General features: G+C 38.1%; 1 protein-coding gene, 2 long non-coding RNA genes and 1 pseudogene across 4 annotated transcripts in view; 2 read left to right on the top strand and 2 right to left on the bottom strand.

Moving 5' to 3' along the window:
* Window positions 1-17,681, bottom strand: part of LOC107753950 (tumor necrosis factor ligand superfamily member 10-like) — a 32,827-nt gene extending 15,146 nt beyond the window's left edge. The window contains exons 1-4 of the mRNA XM_016570238.1: window positions 17,350-17,681; window positions 8,777-8,926; window positions 325-361; window positions 12-113 (exon numbers count right to left, since the gene is read on the bottom strand). Of these exons, the coding sequence (XP_016425724.1) occupies window positions 12-113; window positions 325-361; window positions 8,777-8,926; window positions 17,350-17,547 (487 nt within the window). The 5' untranslated portion in view covers window positions 17,548-17,681. The remainder of the gene's footprint in view (window positions 1-11; window positions 114-324; window positions 362-8,776; window positions 8,927-17,349) is intronic.
* On the top strand, window positions 8,924-10,944 carry LOC107753951 (uncharacterized). Its single transcript, XR_001641524.1, has 3 exons — window positions 8,924-9,262; window positions 9,359-9,487; window positions 10,848-10,944. It is a non-coding gene; the product is annotated as an uncharacterized LOC107753951 (long non-coding RNA).
* Window positions 17,682-18,556: 875 nt separating the features above from the next.
* On the top strand, window positions 18,557-22,842 carry LOC107753949 (uncharacterized). Of its 2 annotated transcripts, XR_001641523.1 has the most exons (4): window positions 18,557-18,638; window positions 19,107-19,298; window positions 21,618-21,984; window positions 22,574-22,842. It is a non-coding gene; the product is annotated as an uncharacterized LOC107753949 (long non-coding RNA). The 2 variants fall into 2 exon arrangements; XR_001641522.1 differs by lacking the exon at window positions 22,574-22,842 and having other exon boundaries at window positions 21,618-22,257.
* Window positions 21,647-25,798, bottom strand: LOC107753947 (uncharacterized; annotated as a pseudogene).
* Window positions 25,799-26,628: the final 830 nt, after the last annotated feature.

Here is a 26,628-nt window from a genome sequence, read left to right as displayed (position 1 = left end):
ACGAAGCTCACCTGGTAGGCTGCTAAGAGTCAGGTGGGCTGATGGTCGCTGTGTCACTGTGGTCATGAACTTCGACCCTGATGTATTATATGAATGAGGCATGCCTCTTGCTTCTGAGGGAGAGACAGACAGTAGACAGTCAGCACATTCAGATAGATCATAAAATATTTACTGGTGTTGCACAAGACATTTTAACCTGTTATTTGAACCGCACTGTTTTGGTACAGTCTAATTTTGTCATTGTTCCTGGTGTCTCTAGCATTGTGCTGTATGCTGTCATTGTGATTATGCTGATTACGGAGAAGTGACTGATCATATACTCACCGTGGAAAGCCTGTTTGGAGATGATACTGTCTGTAACCTGTGGCAAAAACAAACAAACAAAAAAAGTCCCATTAGTACAGTGACATATGATGATTCTTCAAATTCTAGATTGTTAACAGGAATGTGAAACTGGATGATTCAGTTTTATAAGCATGTCTTTCCTCCTTTTTGGTTTTTGTTTCTTGTCTCACAGGCAGATGACTGCAGTTAAAGTTTACCTAAAGTTACAAAACAGCAACATAAGTTAATTGTCCATTTTATTACAAAAACACTTTGTTTTTCAGCCTTTGAAGACGGCGGTTTCTAAGGACAGATTTTGTGTTGAGCTGGAACAGCTAAGAATAGTTTTTAAGGTCACCTTTCTCAAGGGCAGTTTTTCAGTAGTCTGTGACGGCCATATTTCAACCAGTCAAACCCCAAAGTTTACCTAAAGTTACAAAACAGCAACATAAGTTAATTGTCCATTTTATTACAAAAACACTTTGTTTTTCAGCCTTTGAAGACGGCGGTTTCTAAGGACAGAAATGATCTCTTTGTGTTGAGCTGGAACAGCTAAGAATAGTTTTTAAGGTCACCTTTCTCAAGGGCAGTTTTTCAGTAGTCTGTGACGGCCGTATTTCAACCAGTCAAACCCTAGTATCCAGATCATTAGTCCCACCGGCTGGGTCTTGAACTAAAAACACTCTGATTACTGGCTCGTTTCCATCGCCTCAGGTCAGCCTCAGCTCTGGGATTGATTTAGTGTGTTCCAAACACAGTCTGATTTACCTAAATTAAACTAATTGAAAACTCTTGATGATTTGTTAAAAATGGGACTGAATCACTGCATTAAGACTATTTAGCAAAAAATACCATGTTAAATAAAACAATTTCATCAGGAAAAATATATTCCATATAATCCATAAAGCTGTTCAGATTAAAAAAAAAAAACTACTAAGTAACAAGCCAAAGTTTAACCCAACTCCCTGGTTTTGACCTCTCCTCACATTTTCCTTACACTCTCTTTAATAATTATTGGAAAAAGGTTAAATGCCTCTTAAACACCATATAGTTACAAGAAATATCAAATTTGGCATGTACGTTTTACAATGTATTTTAGCCTATGAAATTTATGATATTTTGCCTTTCAGTGTTTCGTGGTACATTATGTTGTGTATTACTGTCCGTGTTCAAATATGAACAGCTTTTTAAAGCAAACACTTTAATTTTAGCTTTCTGACATGACTGTGTTTGATAAATCAACAAATGAATGCGTTTTCTTTCTTCTAAAGGAATAAAAGTTTATTCCCTTCTCTCTCTGTCTGCCCCCACCTCCCCAGTCCCTCTCTGTCTGGCATCATCCAAGAGTGAGTGTGTGATGGAGTCTCTGTTGTTCTTGGCGCTCTCTCTCTCCTCTCCATTCATCAGACAGCCGAGCGCCTGCAGCCTTTATATCGTGACATAATCTCACCTATAGGCCACAGCAGAGATGGATTTCTGACCAAGGCTTTTACTTTTTCACCATTATAAATGATCCTGAAATCAATTCCACATCTCACATATGGAGCAGATAAAGAGCTGTTTCACAAGCATGTTCTTGTACATGCAGCATGTCATACAAGAAAGACAGAAGGAAAAAATAGAACAAGATGGATAGACAGAAATCATTTAAATTGTCTTTATAATTATTTTCATCTTTCCAGCTATGCTGCTTTTATTTTATTTACTCTGCTATGTAATATTCTACTATTCTGGATGGATGGATGGATGGACGGACAGATAAATAGATTGCTAGGATGTTACTATGATGTAAGATGGTTACTAGGGTGTTTGGGGTGGTTGCTAGGACAAAAAGAGAGACTGATAGCTCCTGATGGAATCCCGTTGGACTTTCTGTTATAACTGATCAAAAGGATCCTAACTTTCTTATAGGAAACACAAAAAAACACCAAAAGTCATTTAGAAAGATCTTTCAACATTTTAAAACTCCTTTTGCTGCCAGTGCGATTTCCTTTAACTGTTCTACACAACATCCTATAGTCAATTAAGAATCCAAAACTCCTGTAGGAATTTTGGTTTATCCAGTAAGATCTTATGGGATTCTTAGTTGATCCCAATAGGATCCTTTTGGATTGGTTCCCATTTATGACAGAAATTCCAATAAGAATCCATCACACTGAATTTTTTTTGGCTAGGGAGTCAGTGAGGTCTAGTTAAAGTGAGTGCGCAGTCTGTTTTCTGTAAAACACAACATAGTTCAGAAGGTTGAGGCCAAAGAACAGACCCATACAAAGACCTCAACAATAACAATAAACACACCCAACATTAAACCTTTGCCCCCCTGCACTCATGCGCCAGAAAAGACGAACGACCAAGGAAGATTTTTCCTTCATTCATGGAGCAGGATGCGGGCGAGTGCATGCACACAGCGTGCGAAGAAAGCCATTAGCATCCTCTCCAGTTTAGTCACTTAGTCAAGCTTAGTCGAGACAGCAATCCAATACTTTAAAACAGCTGTAAGTGCCAGAGTTTGCTCTGTCATTGAGATTCTGAAGCACAGCGCGTTCCCTTCCTCCAGGAGGATTATTAATAAATAACTGTTGCTTTCCTTGGGGCATAGAGCACGGCAAACAATAAATCTCAGAGTGCTAGACTTTGCTCAGTGTGACTCAGGTAAATGGCTAATAACCCACAGTACTGATAGACACACACACACACACTATATTTGACTGTGTACACACTCTCCGCTGGATAAAATCAGTGCACGCCTGTTATGGGCCTTTGAATGAATGGGGTGTGTGTGTATGCTTACAAGTTGTTTCCTGCCATTCTTGGCTGCTGTCTGAGGTCGGCCCCATTCCTCTATACCCCGGCCCCCTTCACCAGAGCCCTCGACGTTCCACTACAGAGCACAACAGTCTGACCTTAAGCATTATGAAAATTCATCTCTCTTTTTTTCTCTTTCCCTCCCCCTCTGTAAAAGTCTGCATCTATTCACCTGGGACGGCTGCTCCAGTTGTGCGTAAGTTACAACTTAGCTCGGCTGTAGCGTAAATTAAAACTACATTACAACCACTAAAAATGTGATCATTGGACTATTACACTTAAATCAAAAGTAAGCCTTTGTATGAACTAAATATTTATGAAACCTTCTGACCAGGAGTATGTAATTCAGTTGGTCTGCCAGTAATATGACAGACTGATTGGATTACATCAGTGAGAGCATAATTTTTGTGACATATATATTGTTATATAGTTTAGGGTCAGTACAATTTTTTTTTAAATGTTGTTTGAAAGACATCTCATATGCTTACCAAGGCTGCATTTATTTGATCAAAAATACAGTAAAAAACTGAAATGTTGTGAAGTATTATTACAATATAGAATAAGTATTTTCTGTTTTAATATATTTTAAAAAGTAAACTAAAAATGTGATCATTGGACTATTACACTTAAATCAAAAGTAAGCCTTTGTATGAACTAAATATTTATGAAACCTTCTGACCAGGAGTATGTAATTCAGTTGGTCTGCCAGTAATATGACAGACTGATTGGATTACATCAGTGAGAGCATAATTTTTGTGACATATATATTGTTATATAGTTTAGGGTCAGTACAATTTTTTTTTAAATGTTGTTTGAAAGACATCTCATATGCTTACCAAGGCTGCATTTATTTGATCAAAAATACAGTAAAAAACTGAAATGTTGTGAAGTATTATTACAATATAGAATAAGTATTTTCTGTTTTAATATATTTTAAAAAGTAATTTATTCCTGTGATGCAAATCTGAATTTTCAGCAGCCATTACTTCCAATTGTCACACAATACTTCAAAAATCATTCTAATATGCTGATTTCTTGCACAAAAATAAAACATTTCTTATTATTATCAATGTTGAAAACAGTTGTGCTGTTTAATATTTTTGTGGAAACAGTGATACTATTTTTTTTCAGGATTTTTGAATAAAACATTCAAAAGAATAAAATTTATTTAAATGTGAAATCTTTTAAAACCGTTTTTGCTGACACTTTTTATTTAATTTAATGCACCCTTGCTGAATAAAATTGTCTTTTTTTTAAATAAATATTACTGACTAGTATAGTAAGACATTTATCTTGGTATACCATTCCTAAATAAATAAATATATAGGAATATAATATATTTATTCATATATTAGTATGGATTTTGACTTATGGCTTATGTATCACATTTCTAAGAAAATTAATTGTTTTATAAAAAACTGAAGACAACGTTATGGATCAATACAGCCAGGTGTTAATTTATGAGACTACACACTACTAATGGTGCATCCAAATTAAATTGAGAGCTACTAGACCCCTAGTGTGAACTTTATGTCCACATTTAGCTTTAGTCTGGATACGAAGATTTGAGATGACTGAGAATATATCTTTGGATTTGAGACTTTAGTCTTTGCAAATTTACAGATCTTCTTTATGCACCAAGAGCTTGTAACACTCCAAAGAGAAAGGAAAAAATGAAATCGCATCATATGACCCCTTTAAGTTTGATCACAACATATAATCATTGCTAATTTGCTAATAGTGTTCACCGTTTGTTTGTTTGAATACATGTCATTAAGTAACTGCATGATTTTTACTGTACATTTCTGTCATATGGACATCACCTTGACATAGTCACTACTGATAAGCTACTCCTAAATATAATGTAGAAACTTTAATTTTCTGTGAAGCTGCTTTGCAACGGTTTTTATCGTGAAAGGCGCTACACAAATAAACGTGAATTGAATTGAATTGAATTGAGGACTTACAAGCGGCTGGTGCAACCCTACCCCGCACTTTAAAAACAGACCGACAGGATTAGTTATGTTTGTGCCTGTGTCTTCTTCCTCTCTCTCTCGTCAGGGCTCTCTGCCACAGTGACACTTAATGGGGTGTTAAAGATGTGACAGGCTGTCTTCAGTCTCTCTTTTGGTGTGGAGAATGGGCTTGAAGACTTCCGAGGCTTTAAACCCGACTTAATCTCTCTTTCTTTCTCTCTCTCTCTCTCTTTTTTTTAGACGGAAGATCGCTGCGGAGCACTCGCTGAAATTCGACTCTAAGTAATACCAGCTTTGAGAGCTCAGCACATATTTGGCAGGAGGCGAGTCATCGTATAACTCCACGCAGCGCAACATGAGAACACCAACTGGACCGACCTTTATTACTTTATTAACGTTTTTCTTTTTTTCTTTCTCTTCACCTTTTTTCACCCTAGCAAATCTCATGTTTGCTTGTTATCAAACCCAATCCACAAGCTAGTAGTTTCCCATATATTTCTGAAACAAACAATACATTCATCCAGAGAAACCGCATGTAGTAAAACCAACCACACCATCAAAAACACGGTTCTTGAGCTATGATCATGCAGAAGATAAAGGTTAGAGGGTAGACTGAGATGGCCTTTGTGTTTGTTTTGAGGCTGGCGGAAAATCTTGCGGCTGGCGGGATGCCCCGAGTATGATCACTGCTTTCTCGTAAATCTGTTTCAGACGCCGGTGGTGATGCAGTGCTGCGGATGTGAGCCCGAAGACGAGATGCTTCCTCATCCAATGAGTCATTAGGAGAATCCGAGACAAGCGGAGAATGGGGACAAAACGTCCCATTTAGCTTTGCCGGAAACTGAGGAGGGATTTGGGGATATTGAGAGGACTCAAGTGGCTGCTGCGGGGTCCTGTTCAGGTGTAGGTTGAGCATATCCATCCTTGGAATGCTGATATTATTTCTAGACTGGATCGTATCCATTCTGGCTGAGATGTTGTAGCCTCTTTTGATTTGTTGACTTGTGTTAATATTTCTGCATGTGATTCTCTGCGGACGTGGCCATCCGTTTGGAGAATTAACGGAACTCTTGCAGGGGTCGGCTCTTGTTAGCCGTGCAGTCATTCCGCATTACGTGTTACACCAAAGCCGGACAAGGGCCACGGAAAGTCAGGGAGCAACAATGATCAGCGGTTTGCATATACTGCACGTCTGTATGCTGTTTGTGTGCTGAGTCCGGCTAAAGTTGAGAATCTGGAGGACATCAGACTTTTCTTTTTGCTTTTTTTTTTTGGAGCCCTCCATAATAACTACCAGGTGTTCTGGCATTCTCTTCTTTCTCCTCTGAAACAACTTTTACTTTTCTGCTCATGTCACTTAGGCCATCAAGGCTATTGGATAATGTTAACTGTTATTTAATGTTATTTAATGCTAAATAAATGTTATTTATTCAGTCTGACACCGATTGATAAAATCAAATAGGGACGCACAGGACACACAATATATTGGTACCATAACAGTAATCTTCTGATATTAAAGTGCCCCAATTATGCCATTTCAAATATTGCCTTTCATGCAGTGTGTAATGTAGCTGTATGTGAATGTAAAGGATTTGCAAAGTTGTAAAACTGAAAGTGCACGATAAAGTAAGTTATTGTCTCCCAAATGAAAACAATCAACTCTGAACAGCCTAAAAGAGTCGTCAGTAATTCGAATCCCACTTCCGTGACAGCGACATGTCACGGGGGAACACATTTCCTTAATGCCCACCTATGTTCTACGTTGGCCGGCCGCAAACAACTTGACCCGCCCTCAAACACTGTAGCTTGTTCGTGTGGTTAACCTCATGTCGAGAAGATGCTGTGTCCTACGCTGTGAAAGTAAATTTGTTTTATTTTCACTTATGAAAGATGAGTCTGCAAAGAATCAGTGGTTAAAATTAACAACAATTAATTAATTAATTCACAACAGAAGTTATTTATTTAAAAAAATGGTATTTCTAAAAAAAACATTTCCATTTGTTTTGTAAGTTTGGTCTGAGTTCTTGTTCTTTTAATATTTTGAATTGTTTTTAGCTTTATTTTTTTGTTTTCATTTAAATGTTTAGTTTTGATTCATTCATTTAAATGTGTATATATATAGTATTTATAGAGTTTTAGCTTTTAGTTTTAATTACTTTTTCTTATTTGTAAGTCGCTTTGGATAAAAGCGTCTGCTAAATGACTAAAAGTAAGTAAAGTAAAAGTAAAAAATTCACAGCAGTACAATCTTTTTTTTTTTTTGGTGTTCTTGTCATTTTACTGATGACTGCTTCTCTATTTTTGGGGTAGTTCAACGCGGGATTCCCAAACGCTTGCTCTTGAAAGATGGCTCAGTACACAGTTTATTTGGACCACAGTTTATTTCCGACGCGCAGTACGCGGTAGACCAATCACAGCAGACTAAGCCATCTGACCAATCAGAGCAGAGTAGGCTCACGGAAAGGAGGGGGTTAAGAGACTGAATCTTAGAACTGCTTCGAACGAATCGTTTGAGAATCGTTGGAAAATGAGGTGATATGAAATGCATATTTTCAGAAAATGAAAGCGTTTTTTGACCTTGCATGCATGCATGCAAACCTATTATAGGAGACTCCCAAAACAATATTAGGAATCTTAAAAATGGCAAAATAGGGGCACTTTAAAGATGTTTAATTAGTTTTATTCGTGAATAATGGATATATAATTGCTCATGTTTTATTTTAATTTATTTAGACAAAATATAAATTTTTATATCTGCCTTAACATATAATATTAGTGTTCAAAAGTTTGAGGTTAGTTTAAAAAAAAAAAGAAATTCACATTTTTATTTAGCAAGGATGCATAGTGAAAGAGTGACATTATTTTACATGGATACAGTTTATATTTTAAATAAATGCTGTTGTTTTCTATTCATCAAAGAACCCTGAAAAAAAAAAAATATATATTAAGCAGCAAAAACTGTTTTCAATTTTAATGATAATAATAATGAATGTTTCCTGAGCAACATTTCAGCATCAAATAAATGCAGCATTGCTGAGCATAAGAGTTCTATCAAAAACATTAAAAAAATCTTACCGATCTCAAACTTTTCAACGGTATTGTGTTTAGTGTAAATAAGTGTTTGACTTTACTACTTGATGCTCTGCAAGTCTAATCACATCTTTAGAACAAGACTTGCTCAAAACCAAGCCCTAGGCTTTCAAACATGTCAGTTTTATTAATGTAACCACCACTGGAAGGCTTTGAGGGGAAAAAGCTGAATGCTGAAGGGATAACCAGCCACGCCAGGGGAAAACCAAGCCATTTCCTTCAAATCTGAGCTCTGACTGCTAGACTGGTTCATGATCGGGACAAGGGGGTGACTCACCCTCTACAATGCTGCATATACAAGCATAAATGCCTGAAAAACTCTCCCATGACTCATCCATACACTTTTCTTCCCTAAGGAGATTGTAATCACTTGCCAGGACACATTTATGGTAATAGCATGTTGCTTCTTGCTGTGAGGAGCTTCATTTGATACGGTTGTCTACAATTGTGCCCATGCATTGAAAAGGCAGATGATGTTTTTAATAGCTGTTATTAAGACACGGCTTGCCTCAACAGATATCCCAACAAATGAAGGCAGAATGTTGTGCAACAAGTACAATCAAACCGAGACGTGAACTCACCTTTGAAATATAGGCTTTGATACCCTCAGCTAGCTTGATGCAAGGTTCTCCAAACAATTTGGCCAGGTCTTCGGGAATGTCCCGGTCTTTATCCAGGGCGTTGAGCAAGCCCAAGCACCGCAGCTCTTCTGTAACCCCCTGATTTTTAACCTGCCAATAGGATAAAAGTTTTAAAACAAGCCCAATTCAGATAAACTTGGAATCAGTACATTAAAATGAGGTTTGAATGCAACGTCATCCCAAGGAACAATGAAAATGGCACTTTGGTTTAGGAAGCAAATTGGGAAACAATCAACAGGGAGCTGAAGGCATGCTCAATGAGGAAACAATCTGCTCAAGGCCGGAGTGTAGGCTGAAGATCAAAATGAGGGCATGTATCCCTCTTGACCCTTTCCAAGAAAGTAGATGAGAACATCTGCAAAGGGGCTTTCAATGGAAAGCCAGTGGGGTACAAGTTCAGCTCAAGACCTTGAGCCAGCTGGAGAGGTATGTCCTACATAATGAGGTACTTTCAAATGACCTTGCTCTGAAACCCTTGCTCTTATTTTCTGTCCCGTTCTCTCTCTTTCTGTCTCTGTTCAGAAACCCGGAGTCTCTCCAAGAAATATGTCGCCAGTTAAGGATCTCTGTGTGCAATTTTGAAGCCTTGAGTCACGGTCTGCCAAATCTCTTAATGACTCTCCAGTTGCCGATGGAGCGTGGCAGCAGAAGGTGTGTTTCATTAACTCTTACCACGTTATGGTTTTCAAAGCGAGTCGGGCAGGTAATGAGGGTCCTGCATGGTGAGCAGGGCTGCGCTCACAGGAACAGCTCAAGACTGATCTGAGACCAGTTTTGCAATTTCTTGTGTGACCACACAAACGAGGCTGGTCCTAGTCCTGGAAGGACTTACAGTTTTGGGGCTAGGCTCCTTCATTTGTGTTGATCGACAACCCGTTTGCAGTTTTGTCTCATGGGTAAGCTTGGGCTGGTTCTGGATCAGCACATTAAAACGACTTCAGTATAAGCAGAAAAGTACATTAATTAGAAAGGTTAGTTTAGTAGCATGTTACAGTTTACATTATTTACTGAATTAGGTTTTAACTTTTTTACAGCATCCATTAAATTATATTTTTATATATTTCTCTATAAATAAATATTAAAAATCATTGTTCATTCATAATACATGACAATTAGAGTTAGAGAGTCGGACTTGTACCCCGAAGGTTGTGGGTTCGAGTCTCAGGTCCGGCAGGAATAGTCGGTGGGGGGGAGTGAATAACCATCACTCTCTTCCACCCTCAATACCACGACTGAGGTGAGACCCTTGAGCAAGGCACCGAACTCCCAACTGCTCCCCGGGCACCGCAGCAATATGGCTGCCCACTGCTCCGGGTGTGTGTTCACAGTGTGTGTTCACTTAACTTTTTTACAGCATCCATTAAATTATATTTTTATATATTTCTCTATAAATAAATATTAAAAATCATTGTTCATTCATAATACATGACAATTAGAGTTAGAGAGTCGGACTTGTACCCCGAAGGTTGTGGGTTCGAGTCTCAGGTCCGGCAGGAATAGTCGGTGGGGGGGAGTGAATAACCATCACTCTCTTCCACCCTCAATACCACGACTGAGGTGAGACCCTTGAGCAAGGCACCGAACTCCCAACTGCTCCCCGGGCACCGCAGCAATATGGCTGCCCACTGCTCCGGGTGTGTGTTCACAGTGCGTGTGTGTTCACTACTGTGTGTGTGCACTTGGATGGGTTAAATGCAGAGTACAAATTCCGAGTATGGGACACCATACTTGGCCACACGTCACTTCACTTCATATAGGGTAACAAGGTTATATTTACCACCTGAGCTATTTCTGATCTTCTTTTTTCACCTGGAAAATAGAAACGCCCTCTGATAGGTTACTTGATGCGTCATATCTTGTGCTTGCATGTACATGTTCAAAACCTTCTTAACTGTAAACAACTACTTGTCATCTCACTAGTGCACTAGTGCATCTCACTATAACATCTCACCCTTCCTCTCGCTTCTCTCTTTTTATGGTTACTCCTGATCCATGTGTATGTTTTTTCTAGTTCCCCCCTGCGGTCTCAAAGAAAGGAAAGCAGCCTGAAAGTTGGTCGTGATCTAAATGACTGAAGCCCTGCATCTTCGGACGAATTCCCAGAGGGGCTACAGGTTTGTCTAAGCAGGTCTTCAAAGGAAATTCCAGCCAAATATTCATTTTGTGCATTTGGCAAAGAACAAACTCTGAGGAGATTATTCTCTTTCTTTTTCCTTCTCCAGAAGACCACACTGAAGTCAAAACCTCTCTCTCTGGCCTTGGGTCGACTAGTCTCTAAAAGCAATAAATCATGTCACGTTAAGAAGGAAACATCCTTTTTGAGCAAAGTTTGGTTTTTATTTAGACTCAGACAATGAAGAGTATGCAAACAAGTTCAGTAGGTGCTTTCCTCACAATGACGAGTTTCTCTAAAATTAGCGCATGACTACAAGTGAACCTTGATATAGGCGTGTGACACAAACAACGAGTTAAAGTTAATAATACAGTGCATAGTCAGCATGCCTTTGGCCCTCTAATATGCACCTGTACATACAAGCATTCGACTTTACAATGACCGGTGCCATTGTGTGTGGCAAAAGCCCCGGTTGCCAAGGGTAACAATCCTTTTTTTCTTATAATCACCTTTGTCTTGGCTTCTCTCATTGGCTCATAAACCTCTGGTAAATAGCCAATGAAGACAGGCCTTATTAAGAGTCCATTGTGATGCGTTTTTAAAGCCCTCTGGGTGTTCTATGAAGTCTCGGGCCATCACCGTCCCGTTCTGCTCTGTCTGACTGAATGTTACACTTCTAGAATACTAACTATGTGCCTGTCAGTGGACCCCGGCTTCTTTTCCCCATCCAAATGGGGCCCCAACAGCCGTCTCGCTCTACTAGAATATCTAAGTAATTCTGAGAAGCAGGATTTTTTCCCCTCCTCCACACGTAATTAATACAGAAATTAAACATAACATGGACAGATTGGAGTAATTATGAACTTATTTTAACTCAAGTTACTTGACTGAATAGCAAGTTTTAGCCTCCTTTTGGGGCTAATCACGTCAGAAAGATTATTGTCAAAAAAAGGCCGATAAAATGCCCCTACGTGTCGGTGGAACATTCAGTCTGCAGAGTTTTCATTACTGTGCTAATGGCGCTAAATGAGGGAGTAGCATTGTTTATTAGCTGTCCTGTTGGTGTAAACCAGGACTTTGTTTGTCCTTGCAGACTCTGATAATGGAGTAAAATGGAGGTGTTTACTCGTCTTTTAGGACAACACTGTGAGCATCCCATCTGGTCAGTGCACCAACAGTGAGCACAGGATATTTATGTTACTGCTGAAGAATGTTCATTAGGCAACAGCTGTGTGTGAAAAAGAAAAAGTTTTTTTTTTTAGCACATTCTCACTCAATATCTCCCAATTCTTTTCTTGCTTTTCAGCTTGTCAATGTGTTGAATTGATGACTGTCCCTTTGGAAAAAAAAAAAAGATCTTTAATCCTTCAGCAAACACCACAGTAACGTTTAATCCTTGAAAATATTTTCCTAGGGCTTTTTGTTCATGTACGACTGAAACTTCATCATAACCAGGGCCTGCGAAATAGGCCAGGAGATATTTCAAACCCGTCTCAGATTTATTAGAAAAGTAAGCGTCTTGTGCATTGCACAAGATTTATTCTGAGAAGTGAATCATTGCTTGGCCTAGTTTGATTTATTTAGGAACTACAAAAATAAAAAGCTACTCTGTGCTCCCTAATCAATTTAACTGCAGGACGACAAATTATAAAAATGTCTTAAATATCTCAAAGCCACTTTATATTTGTGAAATTTATCCAGAGCTTTGTCCTCTTGTCAGTTTTGTATTTATGGTTGAACCAGTCCGTGTAACACTGGAAACTATCCATGCCTTCTTTGGGCCTGGCAAACATAACGTAACTTGAATCCGCAAAGAATTATCAGAGAAAAGCAGCCACAATTAGCTATAATTATATATTCTACATAAAAACCATGATATTAAAATGAGAACTAGAGGGAAAGACAGAAGGAAATTGAAAAAGAATAAAGACAGAACAAGAAGGAGAGGGGAAAACAAGAGGGTGAGAGAGTGAGACGTTGTGGATCTTGGCAATGGAAAATGTCACAGGAGGTTTACCATGGGGAGCCCGAGAGGAGACACACATTTGCTTGCAGGGTATTGCTTTACAGTGAATTTCTGTTATTGTTGATGAAAGGCCTGTCTAGAACTACACGTGTCAATTGAGGGAAAAGGAGATTGGGGCTGGTATAAACTGCAAACTGCTGCCCCAAATGCAGGCACCATATAGTATTAAGACCCAGCACCACCTCCCAGCTCAGTCCGACGCCTAATCTAAATGGATTTTGTCAATCGTAGTTACTTATAAATAGCTCAGCTCAGCTGTAACTCTGTTTAAATCCAATGGTGACAACTTGCGTGAGAGCTTCTGCCATTATCCTCCCTATTGTGTTTACAGTCTCACAGTGTGACCGTGAATTAACCTCACTTTCTTTTTCCTTTCAGAGGTAGAGCATTTATTTGAAACAATCAGTCTTATCTCACCAAGTGGTATCGTTTTACAGGCTTTGCTGTTCAAAGAGCACTTTTATATTGAGAGTATTACAGCCCTGTTAGTAACTTCATGTATAGTTTTCATATTTTACTTTGAAATAACCTTAATATGGGTCCAGAGTTTATTAATATTCAACCGGATTTACAGAATCCTACCTCAACCTTCCCTCCTAGGTTTTTCAACTTGATTAGCCTTCAAAAATATGGCTTAGAGTATGATTAAACACATTATTTCATCACAAAAAGGCAGAGCATGATAGATATGCACTACATGTTGAGACAGGTTTGTCTAAGCAGGTCTTCAAAGGAAATTCCAGCCAAATATTCAATTTGTGCATTTGGCAAAGAACAAACTCTTGAGGAGATTGTTCTCTTTCTCTTTGCTTCTCCAGAAGACCACACAGAAGTCAAAATCTGCCTTGGCAATAGAAAGCAACGCTGTGGCCTTGGGTCGACTAGTCTCTAAAAGCAATAAATCATGTCACGTTAAGAAGGAAACATCCTTTTTGAGCAAAGTTTGGTTTTTATTTAGACTCAGACAATGAAGAGTATGCAAACAAGTTCAGTAGGTGCTTTCCTCACAATGACGAGTTTCTCTAAAATTAGCGCATGACTACAAGTGAACCTTGATATAGGCGTGTGACACAAACAACGAGTTAAAGTTAATAATACAGTGCATAGTCAGCATGCCTTTGGCCCTCTAATATGCACCTGTACATACAAGCATTCGACTTTACAATGACCGGTGCCATTGTGTGTGGCAAAAGCCCCGGTTGCCAAGGGTAACAATCCTTTTTTTCTTATAATCACCTTTGTCTTGGCTTCTCTCATTGGCTCATAAACCTCTGGTAAATAGCCAATGAAGACAGGCCTTATTAAGAGTCCATTGTGATGCGTTTTTAAAGCCCTCTGGGTGTTCTATGAAGTCTCGGGCCATCACCGTCCCGTTCTGCTCTGTCTGACTGAATGTTACACTTCTAGAATACTAACTATGTGCCTGTCAGTGGACCCCGGCTTCTTTTCCCCATCCAAATGGGGCCCCAACAGCCGTCTCGCTCTACTAGAATATCTAAGTAATTCTGAGAAGCAGGATTTTTTCCCCTCCTCCACACGTAATTAATACAGAAATTAAACATAACATGGACAGATTGGAGTAATTATGAACTTATTTTAACTCAAGTTACTTGACTGAATAGCAAGTTTTAGCCTCCTTTTGGGGCTAATCACGTCAGAAAGATTATTGTCAAAAAAAGGCCGATAAAATGCCCCTACGTGTCGGTGGAACATTCAGTCTGCAGAGTTTTCATTACTGTGCTAATGGCGCTAAATGAGGGAGTAGCATTGTTTATTAGCTGTCCTGTTGGTGTAAACCAGGACTTTGTTTGTCCTTGCAGACTCTGATAATGGAGTAAAATGGAGGTGTTTACTCGTCTTTTAGGACAACACTGTGAGCATCCCATCTGGTCAGTGCACCAACAGTGAGCACAGGATATTTATGTTACTGCTGAAGAATGTTCATTAGGCAACAGCTGTGTGTGAAAAAGAAAAAGTTTTTTTTTTTAGCACATTCTCACTCAATATCTCCCAATTCTTTTCTTGCTTTTCAGCTTGTCAATGTGTTGAATTGATGACTGTCCCTTTGGAAAAAAAAAAAAGATCTTTAATCCTTCAGCAAACACCACAGTAACGTTTAATCCTTGAAAATATTTTCCTAGGGCTTTTTGTTCATGTACGACTGAAACTTCATCATAACCAGGGCCTGCGAAATAGGCCAGGAGATATTTCAAACCCGTCTCAGATTTATTAGAAAAGTAAGCGTCTTGTGCATTGCACAAGATTTATTCTGAGAAGTGAATCATTGCTTGGCCTAGTTTGATTTATTTAGGAACTACAAAAATAAAAAGCTACTCTGTGCTCCCTAATCAATTTAACTGCAGGACGACAAATTATAAAAATGTCTTAAATATCTCAAAGCCACTTTATATTTGTGAAATTTATCCAGAGCTTTGTCCTCTTGTCAGTTTTGTATTTATGGTTGAACCAGTCCGTGTAACACTGGAAACTATCCATGCCTTCTTTGGGCCTGGCAAACATAACGTAACTTGAATCCGCAAAGAATTATCAGAGAAAAGCAGCCACAATTAGCTATAATTATATATTCTACATAAAAACCATGATATTAAAATGAGAACTAGAGGGAAAGACAGAAGGAAATTGAAAAAGAATAAAGACAGAACAAGAAGGAGAGGGGAAAACAAGAGGGTGAGAGAGTGAGACGTTGTGGATCTTGGCAATGGAAAATGTCACAGGAGGTTTACCATGGGGAGCCCGAGAGGAGACACACATTTGCTTGCAGGGTATTGCTTTACAGTGAATTTCTGTTATTGTTGATGAAAGGCCTGTCTAGAACTACACGTGTCAATTGAGGGAAAAGGAGATTGGGGCTGGTATAAACTGCAAACTGCTGCCCCAAATGCAGGCACCATATAGTATTAAGACCCAGCACCACCTCCCAGCTCAGTCCGACGCCTAATCTAAATGGATTTTGTCAATCGTAGTTACTTATAAATAGCTCAGCTCAGCTGTAACTCTGTTTAAATCCAATGGTGACAACTTGCGTGAGAGCTTCTGCCATTATCCTCCCTATTGTGTTTACAGTCTCACAGTGTGACCGTGAATTAACCTCACTTTCTTTTTCCTTTCAGAGGTAGAGCATTTATTTGAAACAATCAGTCTTATCTCACCAAGTGGTATCGTTTTACAGGCTTTGCTGTTCAAAGAGCACTTTTATATTGAGAGTATTACAGCCCTGTTAGTAACTTCATGTATAGTTTTCATATTTTACTTTGAAATAACCTTAATATGGGTCCAGAGTTTATTAATATTCAACCGGATTTACAGAATCCTACCTCAACCTTCCCTCCTAGGTTTTTCAACTTGATTAGCCTTCAAAAATATGGCTTAGAGTATGATTAAACACATTATTTCATCACAAAAAGGCAGAGCATGATAGATATGCACTACATGTTGAGTATATTTGCTGTTTCAAAATGACACTTATCCAATAATCTCAACATTGTGATTCTGATTTATAGAATACTCGTGCTGTATTCTATGCTGTTGTGTGTATTTCAAGCAACTGTTGTTATCTGTGAATCCAGACAAGGCAGTAAAGCATGCATATGAACTTTTGAAGACAATGTAGCAAAACAACATGACTTCCTTGTCTCAGTCTTTTGATTGAGTAATCGTGCTTTCGTTTTTTTGTTTGTGTGTGCAGTTTTGCAAAATGAATGCATGCTGTTAATAATCTGATATTCACACTGTCTTTATTTTAGAAATATTTTAGACATTTGTTGTATTGTACTTTTAATAGTAGTAGTAGTAGTATATTAAGAATTTATAATATTGTTTTTATTTTTATTTCATTTTTTTTTATTTAGAAGTTTATGCACAAGCACACATTAAATGTGATTTGATTCTTCTAACAGTTTGATGGAATCATTATGTTGATGTTTTGTGAAAGCCTTAACGCGTCAATCCTGACTAAACAACAAATGGTCAGATTAAATGAAAAGAAACAAAACCATTTTCCCATCCCAATCTCACTGCATTGCTTGCCTAATATGCTAATAGCATTCCCTCTGTATCTTGGAATATAAACTGATGCATCACTGCAGCTGGATCTGCAATTTGGTAGCTAAATGTTCTCCTCTGCTGCCAACCGTGTTTCAAAACTTAGTACGCTGACTACCTTGACAGCATTTTGCGGCGTCACGGGCACTAGAAACACGGGTAAACATGCTGTCTATGCAGTGCACTGTGTTTTGAATGCGCCGTCGCCCCGAACGCGCCTGTGATGCCCAAAAATAGTGGCACGAAACTCACTAAAGTCACGGCCTGTGCGACAAGAAAAGAATCAGTGCAACTTAAATAACTTTACCTTACCTGCGATAAAGACATGTTTAAGTAGACAAAGAGTCCGGTGGTCGAAGCGATCTGCAGCACGACCACCACGATCACCACCATCGCGATCCATAACTTTGACGGCGAGTCTCGAACACGGCCGTTCGCCGGAACCATCATGTATGCGCTGGACTCGCTGCTGACCGACCTGAAGTAATCCTGGTTGTTCTGAGTAGCCATGGCATTCCTAAGACTGAGTAGATACGCGGTTAGTGACAAACAAACAGAAATCAGCAACGGGACGTTGAATAAACTCCTTGTTGGCGCACAGCGGCCGTGGGAGGGTAGAGTCTGTCCCACACTCGCGTGCACTCACTAATGCTGTAGGACTAGGCTTGTGTGTGTGTGTGTGGTGGGTTGAGTCTTGAGAGTTTCTCAAGGTAGGCTACACTTTACAACTCATGACTTTTCCTCATACAAGATGACCCACTGAGAACAACTGCAATAGGAATAAATACATGTCTTAGTAATAGATTTATATTTTATATTGATCATTATTTTAAACTGTTATTGTGTCATCATATAATATTGGTCATATTCTCCCAACCTACAGAAAAGCCCAGAATGCTCTCTTTCCACTCTACAGAAACCCATTAAACTTCTCATCCTTTTTGACTCTAAGGCACCCAGTTGTCGATAACAGTATTCAAAGGCCCCACGAGTTTTCCAGTTGTTTATGATTCACTGGATGAGAATTAAGGATAAGGCTTAAAATAAATAAAATATTTATATACAATTTCTTAATGATAAAATATTTACAAGCTGTGCATAACTATATATAAAAAAATGCATATTCATTATAAAAATGCACATGGAGTTATAATAATGTGTGTGTGTGTGTGTGTGTGAGTTTATGAGCGCTGCTAGTGCACGTGTCTCTTATAAACTCTTTATTGACATCTAGCCTATGGTTCCACGACGAAAAAGGCTCTTCAGATTATTAATGAACTAATTAATTATTCATGCTGCTTCAAAAAAAAAAAAAACCTTTTGAGAGGGGTAAATTAAAATAAGAAATCTTGATTTGTTTGTTATTGCTTATTCTACTTGTTTTTGTTGCTTATTTTATGCTTGTTTTATCTTCTTTAAAACCATTTTAAGTCATCTTGAGGCCCCCTTGGAAGTTGAGAATGCTTGGTTTAAATAAGCCTAAGCTGGTTTGCTGGTCTTCAAGTTTAAGATGGTCTAGACAGACCAGCTGAGAAGTGTCCAAAACCCCTCTACAACCATAAACCATCTTAGGATGGTTTAAGATATTATTGTGAAGCAGGGTGAGTAAACCATTATATTTATATAGAACTTATTTTTTATAGTCCTTAAAATAAATGTTGGACATACCTGGACTTAAAACATGCAGATGAATTATTAGATATATTAGCAAACTGAATTGCTGGTGGGCTATTTGTGTGACTGAGAAGGACAAGATAACAAATGCAGGGGATCTGGTTTGATGACCTTTACTTACTTAACAGAGCCTTGTTTTTGTAAAGGTAAAAAATATTAAGGGGGAAAAAAAGAAAAAGAAAAAGAAAGATGACCTAGAATGATCTGTGTACATCTGACTAAAACAACTGAAGATGAAAGACTTTGAGTATATCTAATAAATTACATTTATCACTTGCACTCTTCAGCCGTCTTAAACATTCCAGTCGTCTTGAGATAAACGGTCCATGGTAAAACTGAAGGGACACGAAACTTCACTCCTCTCAACACACTGTAAATATATCTGTCTGTTTTAGCCATAAACAGCAGGAGACGAGCATCGTGTGTGATGTCTATATTAGCATCCAGTGGAGATGGAAGACAGATGTCTTATGTCAGATGTTCGGTTGGTCGAGGCCCACGGTCAGCCGGAGAAACCAACCAGACTGATGCTCTCACCTCGTCCGCAGATCATCGCTGGTCTCTGCTATGGAAGTGCATTGAAAGGGGTGAGCAGCTAATAGATATATGAGACAACTCCTCTTGGATGGATATCTCATGTCTGTTACTGATTGTCTGTCAAATGATTTCTAGCAATGGTATTTGGTTGCACAATGCTTAGAGTAGTCTTAGAATTTAGTCATCTAATTTTTTTTCTTCAAGACTGGTCATAAATTTGTATAGTAAAAAGGTAGACTGGTCTTATTTGAATCGTAAAAGTAAGACACAGTCATCATAGTGGTATATCCAACTGGCTCCTGAGCTGTAGAGATGAGAGATACAAAAATATCAAGACAACTGCCAGTTTTCTGAAATGTTATATTTAAGTATGCAAGCGAGACATTCATTAAATATGGACTAATTTGCATACATTTCCTGAACATTGATTTAAGGCAGGTTCAAAATGTGTTTCATTTTTGCTGACATATTAGAATTAAAGGCTTTTAAAGAGCAAATTTTGGATCTTTTTTTTTTTTAAGTCAGAAACTACTTTCAACAGCCTTCTATTGGACATTTTTGGCTCAGTGCATGAGTTAAAAAAACCTCAGCCTTCAAAGATATGTATTGTAATTTCAGTCTACAGATGCAAATAGATAAAGTATAATAATATGAACATTTAAATGTGTGTGTTTTTTTTTGCATGTTTTCTTTCCACTAGTCTGAAAGAAGATATGTTATGGAAGCAAAATCACCCCAAAAATCTCAAAACAGGTCAATAGATATGGACAAAAACACTTTTGAGCCAATTTTCAGAAAATCCTTTCTTTTTCATTTGCAGAAAGAAAGTAACTCAAACCGGTTTGGAACAACATGAGGTTGAGTAAATTATGAGGTTTTTTAATTTTTATTTATTGAGTTAACTATCCCATTAATTTTTTTTATTTGAGTTACCTATTCCTTTAATACAGTGTGACACACATTGGATCACATTATGAACTGCAGATTACAGAGAAAATGACGTGTTTTACACACAATGACCTTATCTTCATGATAGATAGGGCCTGCAAAGAGCCCGATGTGAAGATTCTTTAAAAACCTGAACACACATTGCTATTCTCCAGAGCAAACATGTTAAATGTATTGTGCTCATTTTAATTTATTTAGTCTTTTATGCAGTTTACCTTCTCCGCCGGCTCCTTTATGGCCCATTTGATCATATAAATACGAAGGATTGCTCGCCATCCCTGTTGACTTAAGTCGCGGCGCTTCAGTGCTTCGCTAGGCTTGAATGATACGAATAGAAAATATATGAGTACATTGAGTCTGAGGCCTGTTTAGTGTAAGGAATTCCTTTACATGTGTCTGGCTCTCATTGTAGAGAATAAATCGATGCATCATAGCTTTGGGAAAAGGGTGGGAGGAGGGGGTTGTTGGGAGATTTTCCAGAACCCCCATGATCCATTTGAGTTTGACTCTATATATGTCAGCTCTGTTGCAATCATTTCTTCCCTTCTCTCTCTTCCCCACTCCCTTTTATCTTTTTTTCCGTATGCACGTTTTTTCACTGTCTCTCATTTTTGACAGTGATGGCTCCTCAGACATTGAAACAAACACTTCTCCAGATGCGTATAAGGGGGCTGGACTGATAGCCATTGTGTCTTCACTGACACTGCAGCTGTGAAGTCAGTCCCCCTTGTGTATAAGAATATGCGTGTGTGCGGGAGAGAGCATTTCTGGGAGACTGATAGAGCGAGGCAGAGGGTCACAGAATGAGTATGTGCGATTTTGTGTGTGTCCCTGATTTTCAAGCTGTGGTCACCAAGAGCGGGAGTGAGTGGGATGCAGGTTTTCGCTAAAGCGCATTCCTGCCATGTTAGGTATCACTGCTTGGGGAGTATTAATGGGATGCAGTGAAATAGTCCTGCTTTTTATACACCCCGCAAAGCCCTGCGCAGCTCCATCATAAAACAGCTTCAACAATATAGCATTCACTGTTTATCATTTTCAGACACACTTTATTATAGGTACTGACATTTTTTTTTGAAAAATAACAACACGGGAACATACAGAATACAGGATCTTCGGTCAAGAATGTGTCCGTGTGTTTTGGGTGGTAGTAACTTCCAAAGCTGATATGTAGTCAGATTTCCGCTTACCTAATAACGGCTGTGGTTTGAGCGCTTGGACCGTTAGAGCAGATCTCATACAAACAGACAGCGTGCATGCAGCTGTTTCGTCTTTAAGGGCTCATTTTCAATGGGTCTGAGTGAAATTGATTATAACTGTGTATACTTTGTCATGACATTGTCTCCTTTTATTAATGTTTGGGATGTGAAAGATTGTGTGGATGAAGATTAATGTCTGCCATTTTCTGTCTTTATTTCAAGGGGGTGTTGCATGGATCATTGACCAGTTCTGCAAGGGTAAGGCTTCAAGATCAGTTTAAACATACGTTGTCAATCAGGTGCTGCAGATGCTCCAGGAGAGAATCGGAGCTCTTATAGTGCCCTCTGCTGGTCTCTTGCTGCATGTCACAAAACTCATCGAGAGACGCCATCAAAGCAACCATTGTCCAGCCATTCAGACGGGCACTCCGAGAGAGTCTGCAAAGCTACGGGAAAGTAATAAAAACTAATACAATTATTTTATAATATAAATGATAGAATTCATTGTGAGGACTTCTAATGAAACTGATAGGCTCTTTCAAAGCAATTCAGCTATGGGCAGTATAATGCATGCCATCTAATTCAATAGGTTTGAGTTTATTACAAAAGTACAAGGAAGCACTATCCTTATACTTCTATAATAAACTCAAACCTACTCTATTAGATGGGGACAAGGACTGTTGTAAAATGAGTTGTAGAACTGTCAGTTTAACCACTTAGAAATTATTAAAAATGATTTATAGGACAAAAACCTTTTCAGAAAGAAAAATCAGTTCAGTTCACTTCTGGGATTTAATTTGATTTGCTAATATGTTTCCATATTTACTTCTACTGGAACCTCAATTCAAACATTTTTAATTATGATGCCATTACTGACTTGTTCTATTTGATTTATTAAATCATTTTGGTTTGTGATAAAATGTTTCCTTTTTATTATTATTATTTTTAATTATAATGCTCAAAAGTCTGTCTATAAACTCAAAGCTGATGTCTCAGACAACAACTGGAATAGTTGTAATATTGGGTGAGTTGAAACACTGTTAGTTTAACCACATATATACAAATTTCAGGATGAAAAATCAATTCTGGGATTTGGTTTGCCCATTTAATTTTACTGAAACCACGCTCCAAACTAATTTGAATGGTTAGCCAATATATATATATTTTTTTTCAAATAGGTTTGAGTTTATTACAAAAGTACAAGGAAGCACTATCCTTATACTTCTATAATAAACTCAAACCTACTCTATTAGATGGGGACAAGGACTGTTGTAAAATGAGTTGTAGAACTGTCAGTTTAACCACTTAGAAATTATTAAAAATGATTTATAGGACAAAAACCTTTTCAGAAAGAAAAATCAGTTCAGTTCACTTCTGGGATTTAATTTGATTTGCTAATATGTTTCCATATTTACTTCTACTGGAACCTCAATTCAAACATTTTTAATTATGATGCCATTACTGACTTGTTCTATTTGATTTATTAAATCATTTTGGTTTGTGATAAAATGTTTCCTTTTTATTATTATTATTTTTAATTATAATGCTCAAAAGTCTGTCTATAAACTCAAAGCTGATGTCTCAGACAACAACTGGAATAGTTGTAATATTGGGTGAGTTGAAACACTGTTAGTTTAACCACATATATACAAATTTCAGGATGAAAAATCAATTCTGGGATTTGGTTTGCCCATTTAATTTTACGCTCCAAACGCTCCAAACTAATTTGAATGGTTAGCCAAAATATATATATTTTTTTTCAAAAATTAGTAAAAAAAAAAAAAAAAAAAAGTAAACTGATTTCCAGCATAAAACCAAATCAGCACAAAATTTAACCTGATGTCAATGTCCTAGGCAACCTACCCCACCTATTGTTACAACTCAAAAATACAGCGTTAAAGACCATTCACACCAAGAACAATAACAATAACGATAACCGTTTCAATAATCCTTCAAATTCTATGAGAATAGAGAATTCCACACCATAGCTAAAGACCTGTTCTTACCAAGAATGTTTACTATAGGTTAACAATGGACGCTAACGTACTTATGTTTATTATAAGCATGTGCTGCAGCTGTCATCTGCTGCTTTAAATGCTCGAGCTTATTAAAGCCGGGTGGATTCTGATTGGCTGTTATTGTTTTCATCGCTCGTGAGCTGCAAAAATCATTCTGAAAGTGATTCCGATATTAATCTTCTGTTGTGTTATCATTATAGCTGTGGTGTGGACTTTCCTATTCTCATAGAATCTGAATGATTATTAAAACTTTATAGTTATTGTTTTACTGCAGGTATTGTCCTTGGTGTGAACGTCCTTCAGACATTAAAGCAAACAGTGTTACAACCAGCCACATTTTCCTCTGTTATAGAGACTATATAAAATTCAGTCTGTGAAAACTGTAATATTCTGTACCTTTTGCTGAAGGCTTTTGTCTGGTAGATCAAACTGAAGTGCTTTAGTCCTTTTCTGAGAGGCTGCGGCCCAGAGTAGAGCACATTGCAGTTCCTGGACAAGACTTTCCCCAGCACGCATCTTGATTACCCATGGTGTAATGTCTTTCTCTGGGCCAAATTCTGCTCCCTGAGATTGCTTATTAAACAGTAAGCTGGAAGCATCACACACAAAATTCTGAAGCACGTCTTCTGCAAAGTTGTTGGCAAATGTGTGTACCGATGATTTCACTTTTATGGCGTCATCTGTAATGGGGTTCAGTTCTGATTTATCGCTGCGACATCTGAAGGTTTTGGCTTTGTGGGAGTTCACTGAGTCTTTACACAGTGTGTTCGAATATCTTCCTTCTTCGCATGGCTGTGGTTCTACAGCTTGGCCCGAAAGATGTGGCTGGGTTCCATGTTTAAACACACCCTGTCCTAGCTTAGCAAAAGCATGAACCATGGCGTTTAAGATTAGCTAAAACTTTCACCCTGTCTGTTGCAGAGATCATAGACCTTGTGTCTGGAGCCATGTACGTTGAGTATGATGTTGTTTCTTCCTCCAAGACCTTCCTTTCTCCTCTCGCCATCACCTCTGCTAGAGACGTTGTGACAATTTCACTCGCTAGTTGGTCAGCAATAACCCACATGCTTTTCACACAACCCTCATCCTTTACTTTGATCTCGTTTGTGGTGATAAAATGAAGGATATCTGCAGAAATTTGAGTTGCAAAGTCAGTCAGCCTGGGAACATAATTTTGGAGTCCACCATCATCAACTTCTCCATCCTCGCTTTCTTCTAAGCCTCCGTTTCGACAGCACTCCAGTGAAAGTGAGCCCATCAGTCTCACCATGAAGTCAGTGGACGCATCTGTCATTTGGTTCTCCATTAGTGGTTGCATGTGGTCTTTGGGGGTCGGTGGAGGGGGTGAAGGAAGGAATTATTTAGCCAGTCCTCCCTTTAGTTTCCTTGTGAAACTGTCTCGACTCTTTATCATCTCCGGAAGTAAAGGGGTGCTTGGAGGAGCAACAGGGTACTCAATAGAGCCCAGACTAGCCATGCTCTTCAAGGAAGTAGCATATACTGTGGTAGATGTGTCATCATATTCCTCCATCTTGTTGTCTGTTTCCATTTCAGATGTGTTTTTATCACAGTTGTACCCCGAAGAGCACAGAACCAATGCATTTCCATAAGTCCCCTCCACAACCCCGTACTTCTGGATGATGGATCATCAGAGTGATGATGCCTCTACATCTCTTCCAATGCTTTGCAACAGACTTGTAAAGTTAACTCTTCAGCTAGCATCTCAACATCGTCCCCTCTCACGTTGACGGATTCTCTTGGGTTTCTGATCCTGACGGCTGAGTCTATAATAGCTTTGGCTGTCATCTGTGCAAAGTGTTGAATGGGCTTTAAATTCTGTTCTAATGTTACATCCAGCACATGGCTGTATGTTTCCAAAGTGTGTTGGATTGATGATGGGTTATAAGCAGGTTGTGGGTATGATTCACCATGGATTACTACCTGTGCAGAGTCCTGAGAAGGTCGTAACAGAAAAGTGAAGACTTGACTTTCAAAAAGTAAGGTTGCTAATACAATTTATACAGTGAACAATTTATACTTTAGCTGTTTTTTCTATGGTGTTAAATATTTGTAAACTTAACTTAGAAGAGATTGAAAAGTCTCACAACTAAAGTACTTACTTGCAGGCTTTTAATATACTTTTATACTAAATACTATGCTAACATTTCTGTACTTGCGTCAGAGTGAGCCGAATCTGAAGTGGTGACTAGATCACACAGTTTAAGTGAGCTGCACAGCCAATCCTCATTAATCATCTGGAAAAGAGATTGAACAAGATGTAATTTAGGGTTGGACAATATATTGACATATAGGTTATCAATATTTTTTCAAACATTGTTCTGAGTCAATGTTGTTCATATTATATATTCATATATTCTACACGTAGATTACCTTCACCATCTAAGGCTCACTTAAGGTTACTTAAAAATAACTCTGAAATCACTTCAATGTAATCTGTGTAAAATAATCACAATGAATATAAACTTTTCATCCTGTAAAGTTGTGATGCCTAAATTCCCTTTTAATTTAGGCATCACACCAGTGATTGAATTTAGCGATTTATTTTTTTATGTATTTATACAAAATTATAATTATTGCCCAAAACATTGAATTATTTTTGGAAAATTATTTTAATATGAGTGCATCCCTAATATTAAAAAAATAAATGTATTTAGTGTTTTTTTTTTTTTTTTGAGCCATGATAAAGTTTACTTTGTATCTCAGGACGAGGTTGACAGACGTTCATTGATATTCTAGTGCAGGCTCAATAATGCTCCTGGAGATAAAACACCCTGCATCATTTTCTTCCAACTCTTTCCTAACATACCTGCCAATGATTTTCAAATGCAATCGAAGGTTGTGATTCTTTGGAGGTAGATCTTCAAGAGCATGATTGAGTAATCCTCTTGGGGTACATGATATTCAATTATGGCTGAGGACAGAAGAAGGCCTATTCTCTATTACAATGTGTGAAGGTTTGACTGGTATCTGTTGCACCCCATAAACACCCTATTTTCTCCATAGACAGTTTCAATGGTTTAACTTATGAAGTGTTTGACTAGTACATCCTGAGTGCTGAAAATTTGATAATGGTGATATTAGAGGTCAGGAATGAAAATAAGCAAAGAAAAGTACATTTAAAATCAAAACACTGATATGTGACTAACTAAATTAATCCAAGAACAACGGAAGAAAAGCAAGTCTCAAATGAGCTG

Source organism: Sinocyclocheilus rhinocerous, unplaced genomic scaffold (genome assembly GCF_001515625.1).
Source record: "Sinocyclocheilus rhinocerous isolate Xijiao unplaced genomic scaffold, SAMN03320098_v1.1 scaffold831, whole genome shotgun sequence".
NCBI lineage: Eukaryota > Metazoa > Chordata > Actinopteri > Cypriniformes > Cyprinidae > Sinocyclocheilus > Sinocyclocheilus rhinocerous.
Note: the sequence above shows the minus strand (reverse complement) of the source record. Positions and strands in the feature narration are given on the sequence as shown.